General features: G+C 44.9%; 1 protein-coding gene across 1 annotated transcript; it reads left to right on the plus strand.

Moving 5' to 3' along the window:
- The first annotated feature begins 1,629 nt into the window (after positions 1–1,629).
- On the plus strand, positions 1,630–18,893 carry golga2 (golgin A2). The gene is made up of 27 exons (XM_079755838.1): positions 1,630–1,741; positions 2,826–2,975; positions 4,325–4,471; positions 4,831–4,868; positions 5,520–5,583; positions 5,955–6,017; positions 6,719–6,799; positions 7,222–7,260; positions 7,475–7,537; positions 7,810–7,903; positions 8,091–8,197; positions 8,860–8,918; positions 10,052–10,193; positions 10,689–10,778; positions 11,342–11,449; positions 11,685–11,772; positions 12,276–12,418; positions 13,101–13,319; positions 13,634–13,747; positions 14,675–14,899; positions 15,287–15,386; positions 15,837–15,928; positions 16,414–16,699; positions 17,018–17,182; positions 17,566–17,672; positions 18,015–18,192; positions 18,440–18,893. The coding sequence occupies exons 1-27, from the start codon at positions 1,694–1,696 to the stop codon at positions 18,724–18,726; spliced, it is 3,297 nt and encodes a 1,098-aa protein (XP_079611964.1). The 5' UTR covers positions 1,630–1,693; the 3' UTR covers positions 18,727–18,893.

Raw genomic sequence — 18,893 nt, forward strand, 5'->3', positions numbered from 1 at the left:
CAATGAATGAAACAACCCACCCACATATATTTGACATCCTAAAATACTATATGAAGGGAGTACACAACGTTAGAATTTTTTTAAATAAGAATGTATACCATAACCCATTGTAGCTAAGCATTTCTGTATATAAAACCAGTAGGCCTATCATATAAATCGGACTTTGTGCTATAGTGTACAGGTTCCAACATTAGTAGAACCTGTACCAAGTATTTCTTTAAAACTACAGCCTATCTCAAATGCTGAAATGGGTCAAGGTGGACTAGATTCATTGTTGGTTCTATGGCCAGCATGATAATTATTTGACTTGCTCTCAAAACTCTGGTGTAAATTAGCACAGGTCATGACTTATAATTGCGGGATTAATTTAACCTCACAACTAGATGAACAGATAGATCAGCAATTATGCATTCCCATAATAGCAATGTATTAATTTAAATCTGGGAAATAGCATCACTAGCATCAAAGAATGAATGTAACATGTAGCATATGTTTTTTTATGTACATATCTTTACTATTTCATTATTCATTACTGTTGGTATGAAATTAGTTAGCTTTTATGTTGTGAAATAACAAAAAGAAGAGGAATAAAAAGAAGAGAAAAAATAGGAATTCAGCCTTTTTGCACATGCTTGGAGCATATAAATATAATAAAATAACATCTGATGTACATAGTAAGTGTACATAATACCAACAGGTATACACTGTGTTAAGCTCTGGCTGTTTCCTATTGGACTGTACTACAGCAGAGACATTGATTGGCCCACATTTCTCTTAGCTGGCTGTTCATTGGGCCAGCAGTAAAAGGGTTGAGGACAGTTGCTCAACCAGCCTTTTGTGAATTAACCTGTCTTGAGACTGTCTAACTATGTAGTCCACCATGTTCCTGCTAATATTCATCGCACTGCTGCAAATACATTTTCATTCTATAAATAGTCAAAATATACATATTTTCCTCCAAATTACTGTTACAGTCCTGTATATTCTGCTGTGACATATTCATATCCTGTCTAAAGAACATCCTCTTTAATCTGCGATGGAAGAAAATGCCTAACTGGTAGAGAGAAGATACCTACACACAATCATTGCACTGCTGAGTTATCCAATATGGGGAAAAAAACTCTTCTTGTGTTGTTAATAAGATATGATACAATACAATACTTCTTATTGAGCTCACTGCTCACCAGCACTATCTTTTGTTTTTATACACTATGGCATAATATTACTCAATACCTTCCATATTATCATAGTAGGCCTATTTATAAACACCTGGCCCAATTTAAGCTATCCACAAATACCAGGTTACTTGCATTGTGGGATTTAACTCCAAATCAAATGTGGACAGTCAACAGTTCTGGACACGGGGTAATTTATTTTCAATTAAATGTATTTTCAGTTCATGTTTGCCAGTGCGTGAGTGGGTTCTTGATTCGTTCGAGCAGAACACTGCTCTGAAATCAGAGAGCAAATAAAGGTTGGGCTTGTACACATACAATGCATCACACACACATCTCTTCATATTTAAACGATTGCGGTGTCATAACTTGCAAGCAACCTGGACAAGGTACACGTGACAACACCAGTAGACTCTCCAGAGATAAGTGATTGTATTTGCGCCATTAGCGGTCGGAAATAGTACTGCAAGCAAATCCAAGTTGATGACGTGGTTCGGTTCACCAAGCAGTCGAACAGGATGGCTGACCAGAGCAGGCAAATTAAACTCGCTGCGGCTAAGAAAAAGGTAAACTATAATCCAATTGAGTGCTCATAATGTGAGGGATATGTACCGAAGGTCACTCTGTTCTGAGGGTTTATGTTGTCAGCGGTTTCTTTCAGTGGCGGGGAAGGGTGTTGTCATTACACGTCCCCCGACCTCTTAGCTGTCGCCCATCCCGTTTTCTCCCTCTCTTTGTGCTAGCAAACCGCAGGATAGACCGGTGATTGTTTTGGGCCTCGATAGCATTACTTGTGAGATTAACAGTTTGCGCACTATATAGAGTTCGGCGTGGCATATACAGGGTCTTGCCTTGATGTTTTTCAAAGCCAGCTCCTAACCTGCCCCTTGAACTGTACTAGTTAGCCAGAACTAATGAACGTTAGCCTGCTTGCTAATCGGCTGTCGGCTTGCTAAAATGCCCCCTGTGACGCTACTTTAGTATCTTGTTAAAGAATGATAATCATATGTTGTCCCTCATGCCGCTGTATCTGTTTTACGTTTTTTTGTGATTGTTGAACACTGACCAGCACGAATCTCACTAAGTCACGGGAGGCAATGTAACCAAGTTATTGAGATGTGAATAAATGTTTTGACAGCTGACCCCCCAGACCCAGATCTGTCAATGCCCCCCCCCCCCCCCCCTACTCATGCTGGGCCTGTGCCCGTCTAGCAAGTAGAATGGCCTTGCAGATAGTTTGAATATCTAGTCAACAAATGTGTTGAACCTGTCCCGAATGAGAGGTCGTGTTCATAGGCTAGCACGTAGCGTCCCACTAGTAAAGAGCTGTCATTTCTACTAGTCATTCAGGGGAAGCCGCCTGTGTTGACGCTGCATCATACAATAAATAAGAAAATAAAACATTGTTCGAGGTCTTGAATTTTTCGAATGCGTTCATTTAAAAAGTGACACAGGTATTCTGTTGACAACTTTGTTCATTTACTTTTGTTCATCTTATCAACTAGGAATGATAATGCATGCCTTCTTTCTTGAGTAGTTTATCAATCACTCAATTGTCAAACACAGCTACAGTGTGTAAAGCAACTTCTCTGATATTTAAATCAACCCTAAGTGCCACATTCTCTTGCCTCTACCTCTCTCCTATATTAGCTGAAGGAGTTTCAGCAGAAGAGCTCCCCTGTAAGTGGAGGAGGAGGAGAAGAAACAGGAGGTGGTGGAGTAGGAGCCAAAAAGAAGAGAAAAGTCAAGGGAGGGAACCAAACCGATGCCCCTTCGTCGGACAGGAGTACTCCGTACAACGTATGTCGCAATACCTGTCTCTATGTTGTATGGTTGATAAGGTCTATCTGATTTTACCTGAATTTTTACACCTGTCTGTAAACATTGTTTTGTTTTGTTCATTCTTTTTCCTTCCTTATCGCTCTGAGGCCTGCTTTGTATCTTTTCTATGTTCCTGTGAGTCGAGTTTTAATCTAGGGCAGCGCAGATAAAAATGCACTGTGTACACATTGCAAAGGACTGCAATTACAAAACGTGTGTGTCTTCCACTCTCTGTGCAAATTGAATTATCAATCAGAGTGGGCCTTACAAACACATGACATTTTGATTAAATAATGCAGATGTTTCTTTGCTAAACTATTGTTTCCTCCTTACTCTTTTTAAATCAGAGACTGTGCGGTTTGCACTGCAAATTTAGTTTTAACGTGTAAAGGAAATATTTAGCAAAAACCAGGAAGGCAAGGTCGTGGGCAGTTATCAGTGGAAAAAGCCCCATTAGTGGAACACAACAGTAGTGACTGTCCCCCCCCCCCCCCCCTTAGAAGCTCTTCAGCCCTTTCTTTCCCCTTGAATCTGTTTTTGCTTGCCACTTTCTCAGTACTTCACTACGTTCTTTTACCTACCCTTCACCTCCACCTATGTCTCCTCCCCCCTCTTTTAGTATGACAATATTCTAAACGCTCTCCATCAGAGCAATGGAATAGTCCTGCCTGCCTATGGCAAATGTCAGGTGAGCTTCTTTCTCTTTCTAACCTGCATTCCCCCTATGCTTTCTCTGGCTGTTCTTTACCCCCTCTGCCCCAACCCTCCAGCTCTTCGTATTCCAGTTGCATGTGAATCTAATTTTGCCCAAACACTAGATACTGGCATGCGTGTGCTGTGAGTCTCTCCATTCATTCAGAGTTCAGCTGCTGGATAGAAGATGTGTGTAGCAATTGGAACCGTGTCCACAGGCATAAGATTGACAAGTTGGGGGATGGCCAGTTGTGTTGCATGGCTGATATCTGCCGGGTTAGAGGTTATTTTAAAATACAGGCATCTGCTCGATGGGAATGGGATCTTGATTGTGTTTTGAATATACCTTCAAGCATTTGTTTGAACAGTTGTAATGTATTCTGTTTAATCACTGATCCAAAGTGTTTTATTAATTCATTTTAATTATTTATAATATACATTTATTTGGTGTTGATTGCAACACCAGTGCATTTTCTGTTGTTTGTCAATAATAACATCAAGGTGTGTGTGTGTGTGTGTTTGTGTGTGTGTATTCGCACATGTGTGTGTGTGTGTGTTTGTGTGCGTGTATTCGCACTTGTGTGTGTGTGTGTGTGTGTGTGTGTTTGCCTGTGCCTGGCCGTGTGTGATCTCAGGCCTATGCAGAGGCTGAAACCAGAGTGTCTCCAGTACCCCACCTGCTGGAGGACCCAAAGGGGGAGGCTGGTCATGGCGTGCCTGTTTCTAACCCCTCTAGCACCATTTCTACTAACTCTGACTCGGTCAGGCACAATGAACTGCAGGTGTGTGTGTGTGTGTGTGTATACTTTGTCTGTGGCTTAATCACTGTGTCTGATCGCTATTGTTGGCACTTCTGCCATTGTCCACGGCTTTGTGTATTAAGGGATCAGATCGGCCATCACCATATTTATATTATCTGTTATCCTTCGTTATGCATTTGGGATGCAATGGATTTGCCAGTTCATTACCTAGCTCCTTCGTATGATCAAAGTTGAATTGAGTCATTGTGTGCGTTAATTGTATACAGTGGCTTATTATGCTTGTTGTCATTTGAAGACCCGTTTTCTCTGGTGCACATTGGTATTGTCAATCTTTTACATTGGATTTTCTGTTAAACCGCTGCTAATGTCGTCCACCACAGAGCTATCCTGATACCAATGGCAACGGGGTGGATAAAAGGTGGGTCAAATCTTCGCACTCCCTTCAAGCATTCAGGTGGTCTTCATCATTCTCCTGCAGAAAAACACAAACACTTTCTGTGTTTATGTTAACGCATTCATTTATAAATGATGTGTTTGCAAGATACATTTGACTTCAGACCTAAGATGTGTATTGCCTGTGATAACAAACACAACCAGGTCTTGAAATATTTCACATTTTATCCTCAAAGTATTCACAGCTGTGTGGTTTATTTGATGTGAAGTCCATTGGGTACAACCCGGACACTGGTGTTGGAGTGCATCTCATTCAGCTGCAGCATAATGCCATGTTATCCTTGAATCTGAATGTTCGGTTCCTTTGATACTGTCGTTCAATATTTACACAACACAGTCACGACACAATATCATGGCTTTATTCTGATATAACGAAACAAAATTATTTTCATAGATTTTACTAGATCTTCATGGAGTTTAGTACAGCATCACAATTATATTATTTGTCATCCATGTTTGATATTGTATCATTAGGCTGTTTCAAAACCATACGTAGTATGTAGCCGTCCCTCTTGATTGTAAGGTAAAGCGAGGCAACATAATATATGGAATACATTAAAGACGGCAGCAGCTTTAAGATGGAATTTGCATGTTCATTTCTTTCCGTCTCTTTCAGGCCATTGTCCTCCACAGAAAGCCTACGACAGCTCTCCCAACAGCTGAATGGTCTTGTGTCTGAGGTAGTACATCTAAACACCCTGCTCTCGCTCTCTCTCTCTCTTTGACATTGTTCACCAGACCTTTGTGACCTTTTGCAGTTTACTGCATGCTTCATGTTAAAACAGGCATGCACTGATTATATTTTTCAAGCCAACACATTTGTGCCATTAGCTGCATTTCAATTAAAAGCATAATGAGGTTAATTGAAATGCCCTTAATGCATTACTAGCAAAACATGCGTATTCTCGAGAATGATTGGTGCATACACTGTCATTGATTTATTTTTTGTATTTTCTTTTGCCTTCTATTGATTTCAGTATCATTTGTGTATTTACCTACATAGTGTTAATATTTGACTGAAGTATTTGTCGTTGTTCTTCGTTCATTTCAGTCATCCACAGCATATGTTAATGGAGACTCGTCCCCTTCGCATGTCAGTGAGAAGGAACTGGAGGTACGTTTACCCGTCAGCATTTTCAATGATCCACCGATATACCTTCAGGCTTTAAAGTCTATAATTTATTCTGCCAACAAACACTTAAGTCTAGGATCTTAGCCTCTTGCAATGTTTTACACAGGGTAAATGTATCCAGCAAACTTTAATTGACATTTGATGTATATTTGTTGAAAACTTTCCATAGGTCTTATTGTTTGTAGTGATAATGCTCTTCTTTGTCTGCTTGGAATCTAAATTCTCTCCTCCCAATTTACAAATATGTGAGCCTACATGGACACACCGCATTGTTCTCCTCTGCCCACCTTGGCCTATAACTATTCATGGATAAGTTATAGCTTGCTCTGCATTGCCCCCCCTTCTTATTTATACATTGATGACGGATAGAGCTGCATCGTTTTGTATGTCTCGTCTTACACTTCCCATGATCATGCTCCGATGTGTACTCAAAGCTTTGTCTGACTCAAACCCATTCAACATTCTCATATATGGAAAATAGATATTGGGAGTATCACTTATCTTGGCAATGGCACCAAATTATTATTGGATTCTGGTAGCCGGCATTTATTCAGTGTTCCTATTCTTGTGTTGTGAATTTACAAGTGTGTGTGTTTGTGTGTGATGCACCTTTTTATGATTTGTGTTTTGCTATTCTTTTTTTGGTATTGCTTTTCCATCTTGCTGCTGAATGCATGTGATAGAGTCGTAACCAGGAGCTGACCGCCGCCCTGGACTCCAGTCATCTCACAAACTCTGAGCTCAATACACAGCTAGATCAGCTGGTAAGAAGCTGTGTGTGTGTGTGTGTGTGTGTGTGTGTGTGTGTGTGTGTGTGTGTGTGTGTGTGTGTGTGTGTGTGTGTGTGTGTGTGTGTGTGTGTGTGTGTGTGTGAATGTTGGTTGAAACCCTTAACTGCAAGATCATCTCATGTTTTCTACCATTCATCTTGTTTTTGTGTCTCATACATGCATATAATATAAAATAAGCACAAAATATTATGTGTTTTTCTTGCAACCATTGTCCTTTTTTTGTCATCTTTGCAAACCAGCAGACTGATGACTCGGAATCCAAAACCTTCCGTACTGGCTTTGCAACATCTAAATCTCAGTGCAATGAACCTTTGAGCATATCTGGTGCATTTCTCTATTAACGGTCGGTGGGTATAAACTCCCTTTTGATCAGGTTTATTCCACTTTTCTTACAGGCCCAGCAATCTCAGGGTCTCACAGACCAACTACAAAAGGTAAAAACAAAAAAGCAACGTGGGTTGGTTTGTGTTTTTTATCTCGTTCCTGCACTTAATCTCTAGATAAATTCAAGCTGTGTTCCTCAGCAGAGAAATATTGTTTAAGCAGAGGTCTTCAAATATAAATTCTCTGTGTGTTCCTCAGGAGAGAAATATTGTTTAAGCAGAGGTCTTCAAATATAAATTCACTGTGTTCCTCTGGGATCCTCAGGAGAGAAAGGAGTTTGAGCAGAAGTCTTCGAAGGAACAAGGAGCCATGCGTGAACAACTGCAGGTAGTTCTTAATGCACTGGGGTTTCTTGATCAGGTCTTGAAGTCAAACAAGAGAAGCACAATCTTGACCAGCAGTAGTAAACTGTAGAAAATGGTCTATAAAGGCTTAAATTCCAAACCATGTAGACTGGCAACTGTAGGAATACAGTTATTAAAATCCCCTTCGGAAAACATCCTCCACACGCGCTAATGAATTTGTCTTTGATAGAACATCTCCGTAATGAAACCGGACACAATGTCTTTATATCTCTATCTCACCATCTATCTCTCCAGGTTCACATTCAGACCATTGGTATCCTGGTATCAGAAAAATCGGAGCTGCAGACTGCACTCCAATACACACAACATGCTGCGCGACAGAAAGCAGGTGTGTGTGTGTGTGAGGATTATATATATATATATATATATATATATATATATATATATATAATTTTATTTTATTTAGCATTTGGGCAATTAAGATGTTTCTGAAAGGCTGTGTGTGTCTCCTTCCTTGCTCAATATGTTAATATCTGTGTGTGTGCCTGCTTCTGTCTGTCTACTTATTTCCCCAGGGGAGGCAGACGAGCTTAGTCACCGTCTCCAGAGCACCAAGCAGAGGATGGCTGAGCTGGAGCGAACGCTGTCGTCCGTCTCCACACAGCAGAAACAGTTTGAAAAGGTAACGCTATCTCCCACACAATCACCGTGATGACTATTCTCCACCGTGGACTGGAGTATTGGCAATACAGCCGTGTGTGGAGGTGTGGTCCATGTCTGCAGATTATCTGCGGGCTTCCTTTAGGAAGTTGCCGTAGAACCTCCCTGCTCCTTAATAAAGTGTCTGATAGGGGTGGGAATCTTTCGGTATCTCACGATTCGGATTTGATTATTGGGCATCTGTTTAAGATTGTCCTTTTTTATTTTATAGATGTCAACTGATTGCAATAATGTCAACACACCTAAGCAAATCAAGAAATATTTTTTTTTATAAGACTTTTGGAATTTGTGAATCAATACAGAAACATAGCAGATAACAATTGTGATTCTTAGGTGGATCGATTTATTATTTTTGTTCACTAATTCCGAGTGTCTGAAGGCACTCTTCTTCTTTGGTAGAATAAGAAGCCTTTGCTAAAGACCTTTTAAATAACAGAACCATAAAAAATAGTTACAAATTAAAGAAACCATATTTACATTTATATTTATATCAGAAATATGACTCAAAGCAGCTGAACATAGGGTAGCCAACCTTTTTCAAATACATCAGATATAGGATTGTGGGAAATTGTGTTTTTATTTCTCTACACTTGTTTCTAACAGCACCGTTTTCTCTGTCTGTAGCACAACAAGGATCTAGAGAAGGAGCGAGACAGCCTGAGACAGGAGGTTCACAGACTGAAGTAAGTCAATAAGCACTTGCCCGGTAGGAGGCCATGGATCCTGGTTTGCTAGGAGTGCCACAGCAGTAGATGTTACAAGTGTGTCACTTTGGCAAGCTCTTTCATATTAGTTCCCTCTGCTCTTTCAACAAGCTAGATCAATTTAATTAAAACTGCAATCCCAAGTATGAAAGTAGTTTTGAAACTTGTAATGCTGAAGGTCACATTGGTAAACCAACAGTTCTTTTGTTAATTGTCTGTGGCCAGCACTTCCGCACTGAAGAAAATACATAATTACAATATGCAGTATTTTGATATTTGGACAAAACACACCGTTGAGCAACTAATGAATGATACTATATGTTAACTGCCAACATGTTTTGCTTCATGTTTGGGTGGGATTTCTCCGCTAACGCTCTGCATTAAGTAGCCGGGTTGTTGTAGCTGCTTTCATTGTTATTATTCTACATCTCCCAGTCTGTCTAATAGTTAGTATTCAAGCCTGTTACTTGTCTTCATCTTGTAGCTGCACCAATTGTGCTCTGTAAGCCTTGTTTACATAGACTGAATACGTGGCACTTAAGCAAAGTGTTCTCTGCCCCTTTTCCAAACATACCGCATTATCTGAACACACGCCTGCGCAGGAACTACCACCGCAGTCTTCGATCAGTGCAGAGTTTTTTTTCTCTTTTTCGTCTTCTGTGTGTCGTTAGTTTAAGAGACTATCCCCCATAGGCCCCTGTAGAGCCAACATCTCCCCTTCACTGTCACCAGCTCTTGACACAAAATGGACCATATCAACTGAAGCTCATGAATATGATGTGCTTGTGGACACAAGCAGTGCTTGTAGTTGTGCAGTTTGTGAATAATTATGGATTCGCACAAAATATGCGTTTCAGTGGGGCTGAGTTAGCGGTATTTTCATTATTCCATGGTCTGCATAAATGGTTTAATGTTGACATTTTTCTTAATTGGCTTAATGGGTTTTGATGAAGAAAGCTCGTAATAAATCACGTGTTGATGAATAGTAATGCAAAACTACCTGTGTGTTGAATCAAAGACATATGATGATGCACATTTGGCATGTCACCACTACATGCGTTGGGTTGGGGTATGCTTGGTGTATTGACATTGGCGTTTTTGTGTGTCTGCAGCGGTGTGAGCGACGAGGCCAAGCAGCAGAGCTCAGAGTTATCGGAGCAGCTGAAGCTGAGCACTCAGGAGAACGGAGCCATGCGGCTGGAGCTGGAGGAGCTGAGCAAGAGGCTGGAGATGAGCGACCTCATGCTGCAACAGGTAACGGACACTGCCCAGGGCCAATCACCACGATGGATTCCAATGAGGAGGGTTTACAAAGGGTTATAGGCGGCCATTTTAGTTGAGGCAGATTCTGTCCAAAGTGTCTACAGTGTGGGCCACGGCTACATGACCAGCTTCATGAAATAAAGGAACGGAAAGGTTACTGGGTTCTTCATGTGCTTAGTAGGTGAGCACAAGAACCAAGAAATAAGTTAAGAGAAAATGTTTGGTTTCGCCTTACTTCCTTACTATACATTGAATAAAAACACGAAGACAGAGTAAATGTGATCCACAGATAAATTACATACTTATTAGTTATTAAGAAAGTTGGCATTTTAATTGTTCTCAGCCTCCCTCGAAGGATGCTTTAAGGTGAAGCATCGGCTCAATGACTCAATGTATCTTCACCACATTTTGAGGTTATTCATTGATTTCCTCTGTATTACCATTACAAAAGAATTCTAACAAATCCACCTGTTTGTTGTTTTCTAGTTTTCCAGTCAGTCTGAGCCATCCACAGCCAACCAACAGGTCCAGATGTTACTGGAGGAGAAGCAACATCTGGAGGCCCACACAAACCAGGTTCACCATCAACACATTTCTTCTTTATAAAACCTTTGCTCTAAGAGGCAAGGCCGATAATAATTACTGGTAGCTTTTATTGTGAAATTCCTACTCTTATTTCTCTTGAAATAGTATATTATTTTATTGGACTTTGTTTTCTGGAGAAGAATAGAAGCCTCAATCCAAAGCACGTGGAATTCAATGTCACCACTGCTGTCAAGGCAACCCTTAGTGACCACATCAGATCGCCCCTTTTCATGTCATCTTGAGTACCGTAGCCATCTTCGTCGTCAATGCAGACCCTTCTATTTCCCTGTTGGGAAATCCTTCATCTGGGGAAAGTCTTGCTTATTAATGGACTCCGTTCCTTGCAGACTTCAGATGTTTGTTGCATATAAATAGACACCCACCGCTGTTGCTATGGAGAACTTGAGCATTGCTTTGCATGCACAAAAGTTAACATATCTAAGTCGGTCCTATAAGAAATCACACACAGAAATTGAGCGTCACGAAGATTGGGTTCATTACCATCCTAATAATCTTGTAGTGGTAAACTAACTAGCATGTTTTGGTTGGCATAGCTTCTGGAGTCCATCGCCCAGCTGCAGACGGAGAGAGATCGCTACGCTGAACAGATCCAGGAAGAAGGCCGTCTCTGGAAGGACAAGACAGAACAACTGCTGACCCAGGTAGATGTGCAATGAATCGTATATAATACAAGGACATCTTCACCCATCAGTGAATAGTCCCACACACACAGTAGTTCATGTTCAGTTTGACAATGTACGGTTGAGAATGTAATGCCTGGTCGAGCAACAAACGACTTGTACAATGCATGACTGACTCTGTACAATGTATGGGTCTGTTGTGTTTTTGTACGTTTTTTTTCTTAACAGCTCTCTGTTGTTGTCGATGTATTTGCAGGTGACGTTAGTAGCGGAGGAAAGGGACAGCAACATCAATCTGGTCCAAGAGTTGGAGTCCCAGGTTGCAGAATTGAAAAACGCTGCTGGTAAATAATTGACAGGATGCTGATCTCTAATTCTTCCCTCCTCTAGCCTCAGTGTGTCCACTCTGAAGGGATTGTTTGACAATATGTGGGCAGTGTGTTTGTAGTAGATACTATAAGCTCAAGGTTCATGCTAGTGTCAAATGCACTATTAGAATTTTTTTTACTTAATTATTATCCAATGCATTATTTACTTAATTTCACTGTTTAGTTACTTGATACAAATTGACCTACAATGATTTCAGTTGCATGCCATTAAGAAGCAGGCAGGGGTAAGGGCGTCTTGCCCTTGGACTTGTCGTGCCCTTCATGGCCATGACAGCGGGTTAGAGGAGAGAATAAATAACACGTATCATAGGACCGCAAGTTTGAATCTAACCCCTGCCGCTAAAAGACGTATTGACCACATGGTTGAGCCGTCCATGACTAGCAACGAAGTTTCAGTTTTGTCCATGTTTCTTCTGTTTGTGTGAGGTTTAACATCCTCCTTTCACCCACCCCCCCAGCGTCGCTGTCCCAGGAGCAGCAGGCGCGGGACCACGCAGTCCCCCAGCCCTCGGGGCCCTCGGAGAGCGAGGTGGCCCTGCAGGAGGCCCTGGACAGGCTGCACCAGGAGAAGGAAGCCCTGACTGACCAGTACCAAGCCCAGGTAGGTGCCCTGTTCCCCCGACAGCAAGGACTGAAAGGGGCGTAGCTACGCCTGTGCAGACTTTTCCAAGAGTGTCCGGAGAGGATGTTAGAGATTGTATTCCCGCCAGGAAAAGTGTGTCTTGGCTGTTAGCCAATACCTTGCTTAACAGATCATTTTCTCTGGCAAGAAGTTTGTTCAAAACAAATGGAATGGGGGAAAAAACCTTTCACCTTTCAACCTTTCCCAGATTTGAGGTAGACTGCTCTCAGACTTTAGGTTATGAATCTACAGTCTGGTTTATGGGACTACATATCTTGTGGGACAAATACCTGTGTGTGATATTACAACTGCACCTGCTGCACACACTGATGAACACACACTTACGCACTCAAGCGCTTGATGTCAACCACGTCGATATTGTCCGTCGGACAGATACTGTATTTAATGTCATGTGGTCAATGTCAGTCCCTTATGTTTGATGTATTGTTGACGTTTAACTGAGCTTGACCTCCACGCTGTATGAAAAGCAAAATCCCACGATCTCGTTGCGGGGTCATTGAAGTGCCTTTCACACGTCTTTGAAAAAACACGAGCAGGACTGAAATCAATTGCGCCCAACCAACAAAAGCTTTCCTGAGGTCCTTTTGAATTGACTGAAGTCATTCTGCCGGGTCCTGCCTCCTCCCCAACCCCCTCCCAGCTGCGGGACAACGGGCAGCTGAGCCGGCTGTGTGCCGAGCAGGAGTCGCGCCTGGGGGAGCTGGAGCGCCAGCAGGAGGGCCTGAGCCAGGAGACGGAGGACCGCCGGCGCATGCTGGAGGACGTGCAGTCGGACAAGGCCACCATCAGCCGCGCCCTCACCCAGAACCGCACGCTCAAGGACCAGCTGGCCGAGCTGCAGAACGGCTTCGTCAAACTGGTGAGTCTCCACTCGCGGCTGAGCGGTCTGATGAGGGGCCCGTCGCAGGGTAAGGTGTTCACACACGGATTACCGTCACTAACGTCATCCCAGGATTTTAAGCAATTGTTTAGTCAAACTCAGGTTTGCATGACTGTTAATCATTTGAATGAATTTCTTAGTCAGTTACTTTTTCTGTCCTTTTTAGCATTGAGGCTTCAAGTCTCGTTGGTTAAAAAGAAAATAAATACTAATCATACAGTGGGATAGAATGCATAACCTGTGGCGAAATGAGTCCTAAGGCGCTCAAACATGACGTCAACTGCTCCAAACAGACCAATGAGAACATGGAGCTGACCAGCGCCATCCAATCAGAGCAGCACGTGAAGAAGGAGGTGGCACGCAAGCTGGGCCAGCTCCAGGAGGACAACCACACCATGAAGGAGCAGGTGAGGACACACGCACGCACGCACGCACGCACGTGCAAACGCACACACACACACACACATACACATACACACGCACGCACACGCGCAACCGCACACACACATACACGCGCGCAAACACACACACATGCATACACATACACGCACGCACACACACACACATGCGCGCAAACGCACGCACGCACACACGCACGCACGCAAACGCACACACACAGAGTATTAATTAAGGGTCTGTAGGTGAGTTGTAAAGAGTGGAAGAGGGCAAGATTTTGACACTAAATTACCAAAAAAAGTCCCCTCCCGTCTTCTCCCTTCCTGCCTTCCTTTGCTATTAAGAAGTGTTGCATTTCACACACATGTGATTGACCGGAGAGTCGGACTCCCCAAGCCAATCAGGAAAGAGATGTCCTGATTGGTCATGACCAAGCTGAGAGCGGTCTAAAATCTAAATTGTCTCCTGCAGAAGAGGTGCACAGTCAACCAGTTACCGCAGTGCATTCGACCCACTAGTACCTGATGGGTAGCAATGACATTTGGAACAAATTCCACTTAAAAATTTAATTTATAATGACTACTATTACTGTCCAGACATCTTGTATCTTTTTGATTCTGATTAAATTCATTTTTCGTAATAATGCACCGCCAATCTCATTTTCGTAATAATGTGCCGCCAATCTCAAAGTATGATAGCCTGGGTTGCTTGGCAACCAATTTGCTCCTGGAGCATAAGGGCATAAGAATGATGATTTGTTTTGATTAGATGATTTCATGCATTTCACGGGGCTTTGTGTTTTATTCCGTGAAATCGTCCCGAGGTATCCATAGAAACCGATTCGCGTTGTGCCCCGACGTCGGCCCCTAGCTCTTCTAAAATCACTTCAGAGGATGGCCTCTCGTGGCTTGTTGCTTAATCGTGTCCCCCGCCCCCAGCTGGCCCTGAAGAGCCAGGAGTCCCAGGCTCTGCTAGAGCAGCGGGACCAGGTGGTGGCCCACCTGCAGCAGTACTGCTCGGGCTACCAGACGCTGGCCTCGGAGCGGGAGCAGCTGCACTTGCAGTACCTGCAGCAGGCCCAGCTCATGGACCGCCTGCAGCACGACGAGAACGAGGGCCGCATGCAGCTGGAGATCAGCCACCAGCAGCTCAAACACGCCCAGGTCAGAGCCGCCCTCGGGTCTGAGTCTCCCTCATAGCTTTTGTAGTGTTTTTTTTTCAAAAGGGGGATTTTTTGAGTGCAGGCTCCTGACTCAGGGGAGAAGGATAAAATACTGGGTTATTGTGTCAGATAAAAGGTGGATTTTGTGTCTTAAGATTAAGTCGGAGGTTATTGCTTTGCAGTGGAGTTTAGATATCGGAGTGTGACTTTAGAACCTTGACTTGTATGTGTTGCAGCTGAAAATGGCACTAAATGTCAAGGCATCTTTTCTGCCACATTTTCCTGTTCATCTAGCAAACTCATAAAGCAATCCTGTAGGTGTAGAGACCCACAACGTACCTATAGTGGCTGGCTTTTGGCTTACTCTGTGTCTGTGCCGTGTGTGTAGGATCGTCTAGATCTGCTGGTGAGAGACAACCAGCAGCTGCAGACTGAGGTGCAGGAGCTCCTGGCAAGTTCTTTGCTCAACTCATCCCCCAGAGACCAAGGTAAGGGCTGAGTGTATTAGCCTTCTATTAGCTGCTACAGTAGCCAATGCATTGGATGGGTATACACACACGTTTGTCAGATGTCCGTTTATTGAGGTGAATAGCATTTGCGTTGGGATTCGATGTTCCCAGTCTGAAAATACGATTTTAATTTGTCTTCTCCTTGTAATGCAAGTCAGTATAAAGACAGTGAATAATGATCATATTATTTTTTTAGCCATTGTTTTAAAGATCTCGGTCGTGCAATCCTTAAAGTAGCTTCACATGCCTTTTGAAAAGACAAGAGCAGGATTTGATCAACTGCGCATCCTGCTGCCGCTACAGCAACAACAGCATTGTTGAGGTCCTTTTGAACTGACTGAAGTTATTCTGCTGGGTCCTGCAGCATCTCTCATTCATCTCCCTTTTCGTACTACAATAGATATTATATTTGTTGTTTGCGCTACCTAGGAGATGGAGTGGAGAGTCTATCAATGAACGAGAGCCCACAGGATTCCCCCTCCATTGTCATCCCAGAAGACTTTGAGAGCCAGAAGGAAATGGTAAGAATATATTATCTCCTTTTGTGTAAATGTTCAAAGTCCCAGAAAGATGTAATCCATCTTATCTACAAAATATGGGCCATCCATTCACTAAAGAAATCATCTCCTCTCCTCTTCCTCCCTCCTCCTCCATCCCATTCGTCTCCCTGTTCCTCTCCTCCCCCCCTCTCCTCCTCCTCCATCCCATTCGTCTCCCTGTTCCTCTCCTCCTCCTCCCTCCTCCTCCATCCCATTCGTCTCCCTGTTCCTCTCCTTCTCCCTCCTCCTCCATCCCATTCGTCTCCCTGTTCCTCTCCTCCTCCTCCCTCCTCCTCCATCCCATTCGTCTCCCTGTTCCTCTCCTTCTCCCTCCTCCTCCATCCAATTCGTCTCCCTGTTCCTCTCCTCCTCCTCCCTCCTCCTCCATCCCATTCGTCTCCCTGTTCCTCTCCTCCCCCCCTCTCCTCCTCCTCCATCCCATTCGTCTCCCTGTCCCCCTCCTCCAGGAGCAGTTCATCCGGGGCGTGGTGTCTCAGCTGGAGGGGGAGCGGGACGCGGCCCGGGGGCAGCTGGAGGAGGAGCGCCGGCTCCACCTGGCCGCCCGCCACCAGGCCTCCGCCTCCCGGGCCCTGGAGCACCAGCGCCACCAGGGTCACCCCCACGACGGCGGCGGCGAGCATCACCACAGCCACCACGACGGCCATCACCACGACGACGGACACGGCCACGGCCACAGCCACGGCCACAGCCACGAGCCGCACGACCACTGTGACCACGGTGACCACCACACAGGTAGGGATCACCGGGCTTCACCTCCAGTCTGTGGGTGGTGGATACTCCGGATTGAGATATGGGCGCGTTTTGAACCCACCATTTAAGCTCTGTGTAGCCTGCGTGGTTAAGGGCAGGACGGCGGGCTGGGTATGAGTTGAGTGCTTGAACGAATTGGGAAGGGTGAAAAACATTAGATTTTGAGGATTTATGCTTGTTAAAAGGGTCAACACTGAAATACGTATCATGCGGGTGCGATCATTATTGGCATCTGTGGGAACTGAATGCACGTCACGTGTCATTTTATAAATCTGGGCTCCCTCTCCTCCCGTCCACCAGGGGGCGCTGCAGTGCCGGCGGAGGTCCATGAAGCCCTGCGCGGCGCCATGGAGAAGCTGCAGCAGCGCTTCACCTCCCTGATGCAGGAGAAGGCCGACCTGAAGGAGCGGGTGGAGGAGCTGGAGCACCGCTGCATCCAGCTGTCTGGGGAGACGGACACCATAGGTAGGTCCCAGGGCCACCACCTCCGACCCCTGCTCCCTGTACGCGTCTCATGAGCGACTGCTCCTTAATGACCTCTGTATCCACTGCCACTGCTACTATTTAGACTTGAATCCAAAGCGACTTTCTCAAAGAAGTTTGTGTCGACTTGGAGGATAGAACCCACCAGCTTTTGACTGGGAGCAGGAACCCTCCAGCCACTACATTTTAGTACTCCCCACTGTATAACATCTGTATACCTTTTTTAAGTCGCTTTGCATAATAGTGTACGTGACTTGTGTTTCTTGTGGAAAACATGAAGACCTTAGGGGCGGGTGATATTGGGACTAACAAGCATCATATGGAGAAGCACAGAGCAGTAGTAATCGTTGGGGTTGTGTGTGCAGGGGAGTACATCGCCCTGTACCAGAGCCAGCGGGCCATCATGAAGCAGAAACACCAGGAGAAGGAGCACTACATCACCATGCTGGCCCAGGACAAGGAGGAGATGAAGGTCAGTCAAGATGTCATCCAAATACTTTGATATATACTACCCCCCCCAACCAAATCACATTTAAAATAACTAATATCGACTACACTTTGGAAAGACCTATAATGACTCAAATGACATATTATACATTTGACCGATAATAAGACGATTATGTCATCATCTTGATCATCCAGTGATTAGTTTAGAAACCTCGGCCAAAAACGAATGGATGATAGAAAACGTTGAACACAAAAAAAGGACTCGAGGAAAGTGCCCTTTCCCTCACCCGATCGATGAAATAATGCAACCGCAGCCTGAGTTAACGGGGAGCCTGGCGTGGTGTTCTGACCCCGCCCTGTGCCCTAGGCTAAGCTGTCGGAGCTCCAGGACCTGGTGATGCGGCTGGTGGCGGAGCGCGACGACTGGTGCAGCCGCTACTCCGCCGTGGTGGCGTCCGGCCCCGCCAACCCCGACCTGCTGCCCCTGGGGCAGGGCCGCGGCCCCCTGCTGCACGCAGAGCACGGCGCCGACCACGCCGACACAGGTAACGGGGACCCCCCCCCCCCTGCCTGTATGGGTGAGGGGGTTTGACTCCCAGTAGAAAGGCTCTGGGTTTGATTGAGATGGCTGAAGTGTGATGCATCCTTGAGCAAAAGCTCTGTGTCTGAAATGAGCCAATGCTTTATGTTTATAAACTTGGAGTGAAGCCGGTTTTTGAAGCAGATTAGAAACAGAGGTTGATTCGTTGTTTGTTCCTGTAGTGATCTCTTCTCTCTCTCTCTGTCCTGCAGACGCCATGGAGGTGATCCCCCTCACCGACGCCAACCCAGGCTCGGACTCGGACCCCTCCCACTCCCAGCACCACCAGCACCACCACCACCCAGGGGCCGACCCCCAGGTCGGGGGGGGGCCCTCTGCCCAGGAGGACGGCACCACCCGACAGATCATGCAGCTGCTGCAGGAGATCCGTAACCCCCAGGGGGTGTCCCGCGCCCCGCCCTTCCTCGGAGACAACCCCTGCATCCCCTTCTTCTACCGGCCCGATGAGCAGGACGAGGTCAAGATCCTGGTGGTCTAAGACGGGCTAGGGGGGAGGACGGGAGAGGGATAGCTGTGCGTGCGTGCGTGCGTGTGAGGGAGAGTTTGCGGGACGTTGCTCTGAACAGATTTGGGAATGAATCTCTGAAATGTTTCCCAACCTCCTCTCCTCTTGTTCTCCGCCCCAATGGTTACTTAAGTTACTTT

The sequence above is a fragment of the Pollachius pollachius genome, assembly GCF_949987615.1.
Source record: "Pollachius pollachius genome assembly, chromosome: 18".
NCBI classification, from domain to species: domain Eukaryota; kingdom Metazoa; phylum Chordata; class Actinopteri; order Gadiformes; family Gadidae; genus Pollachius; species Pollachius pollachius.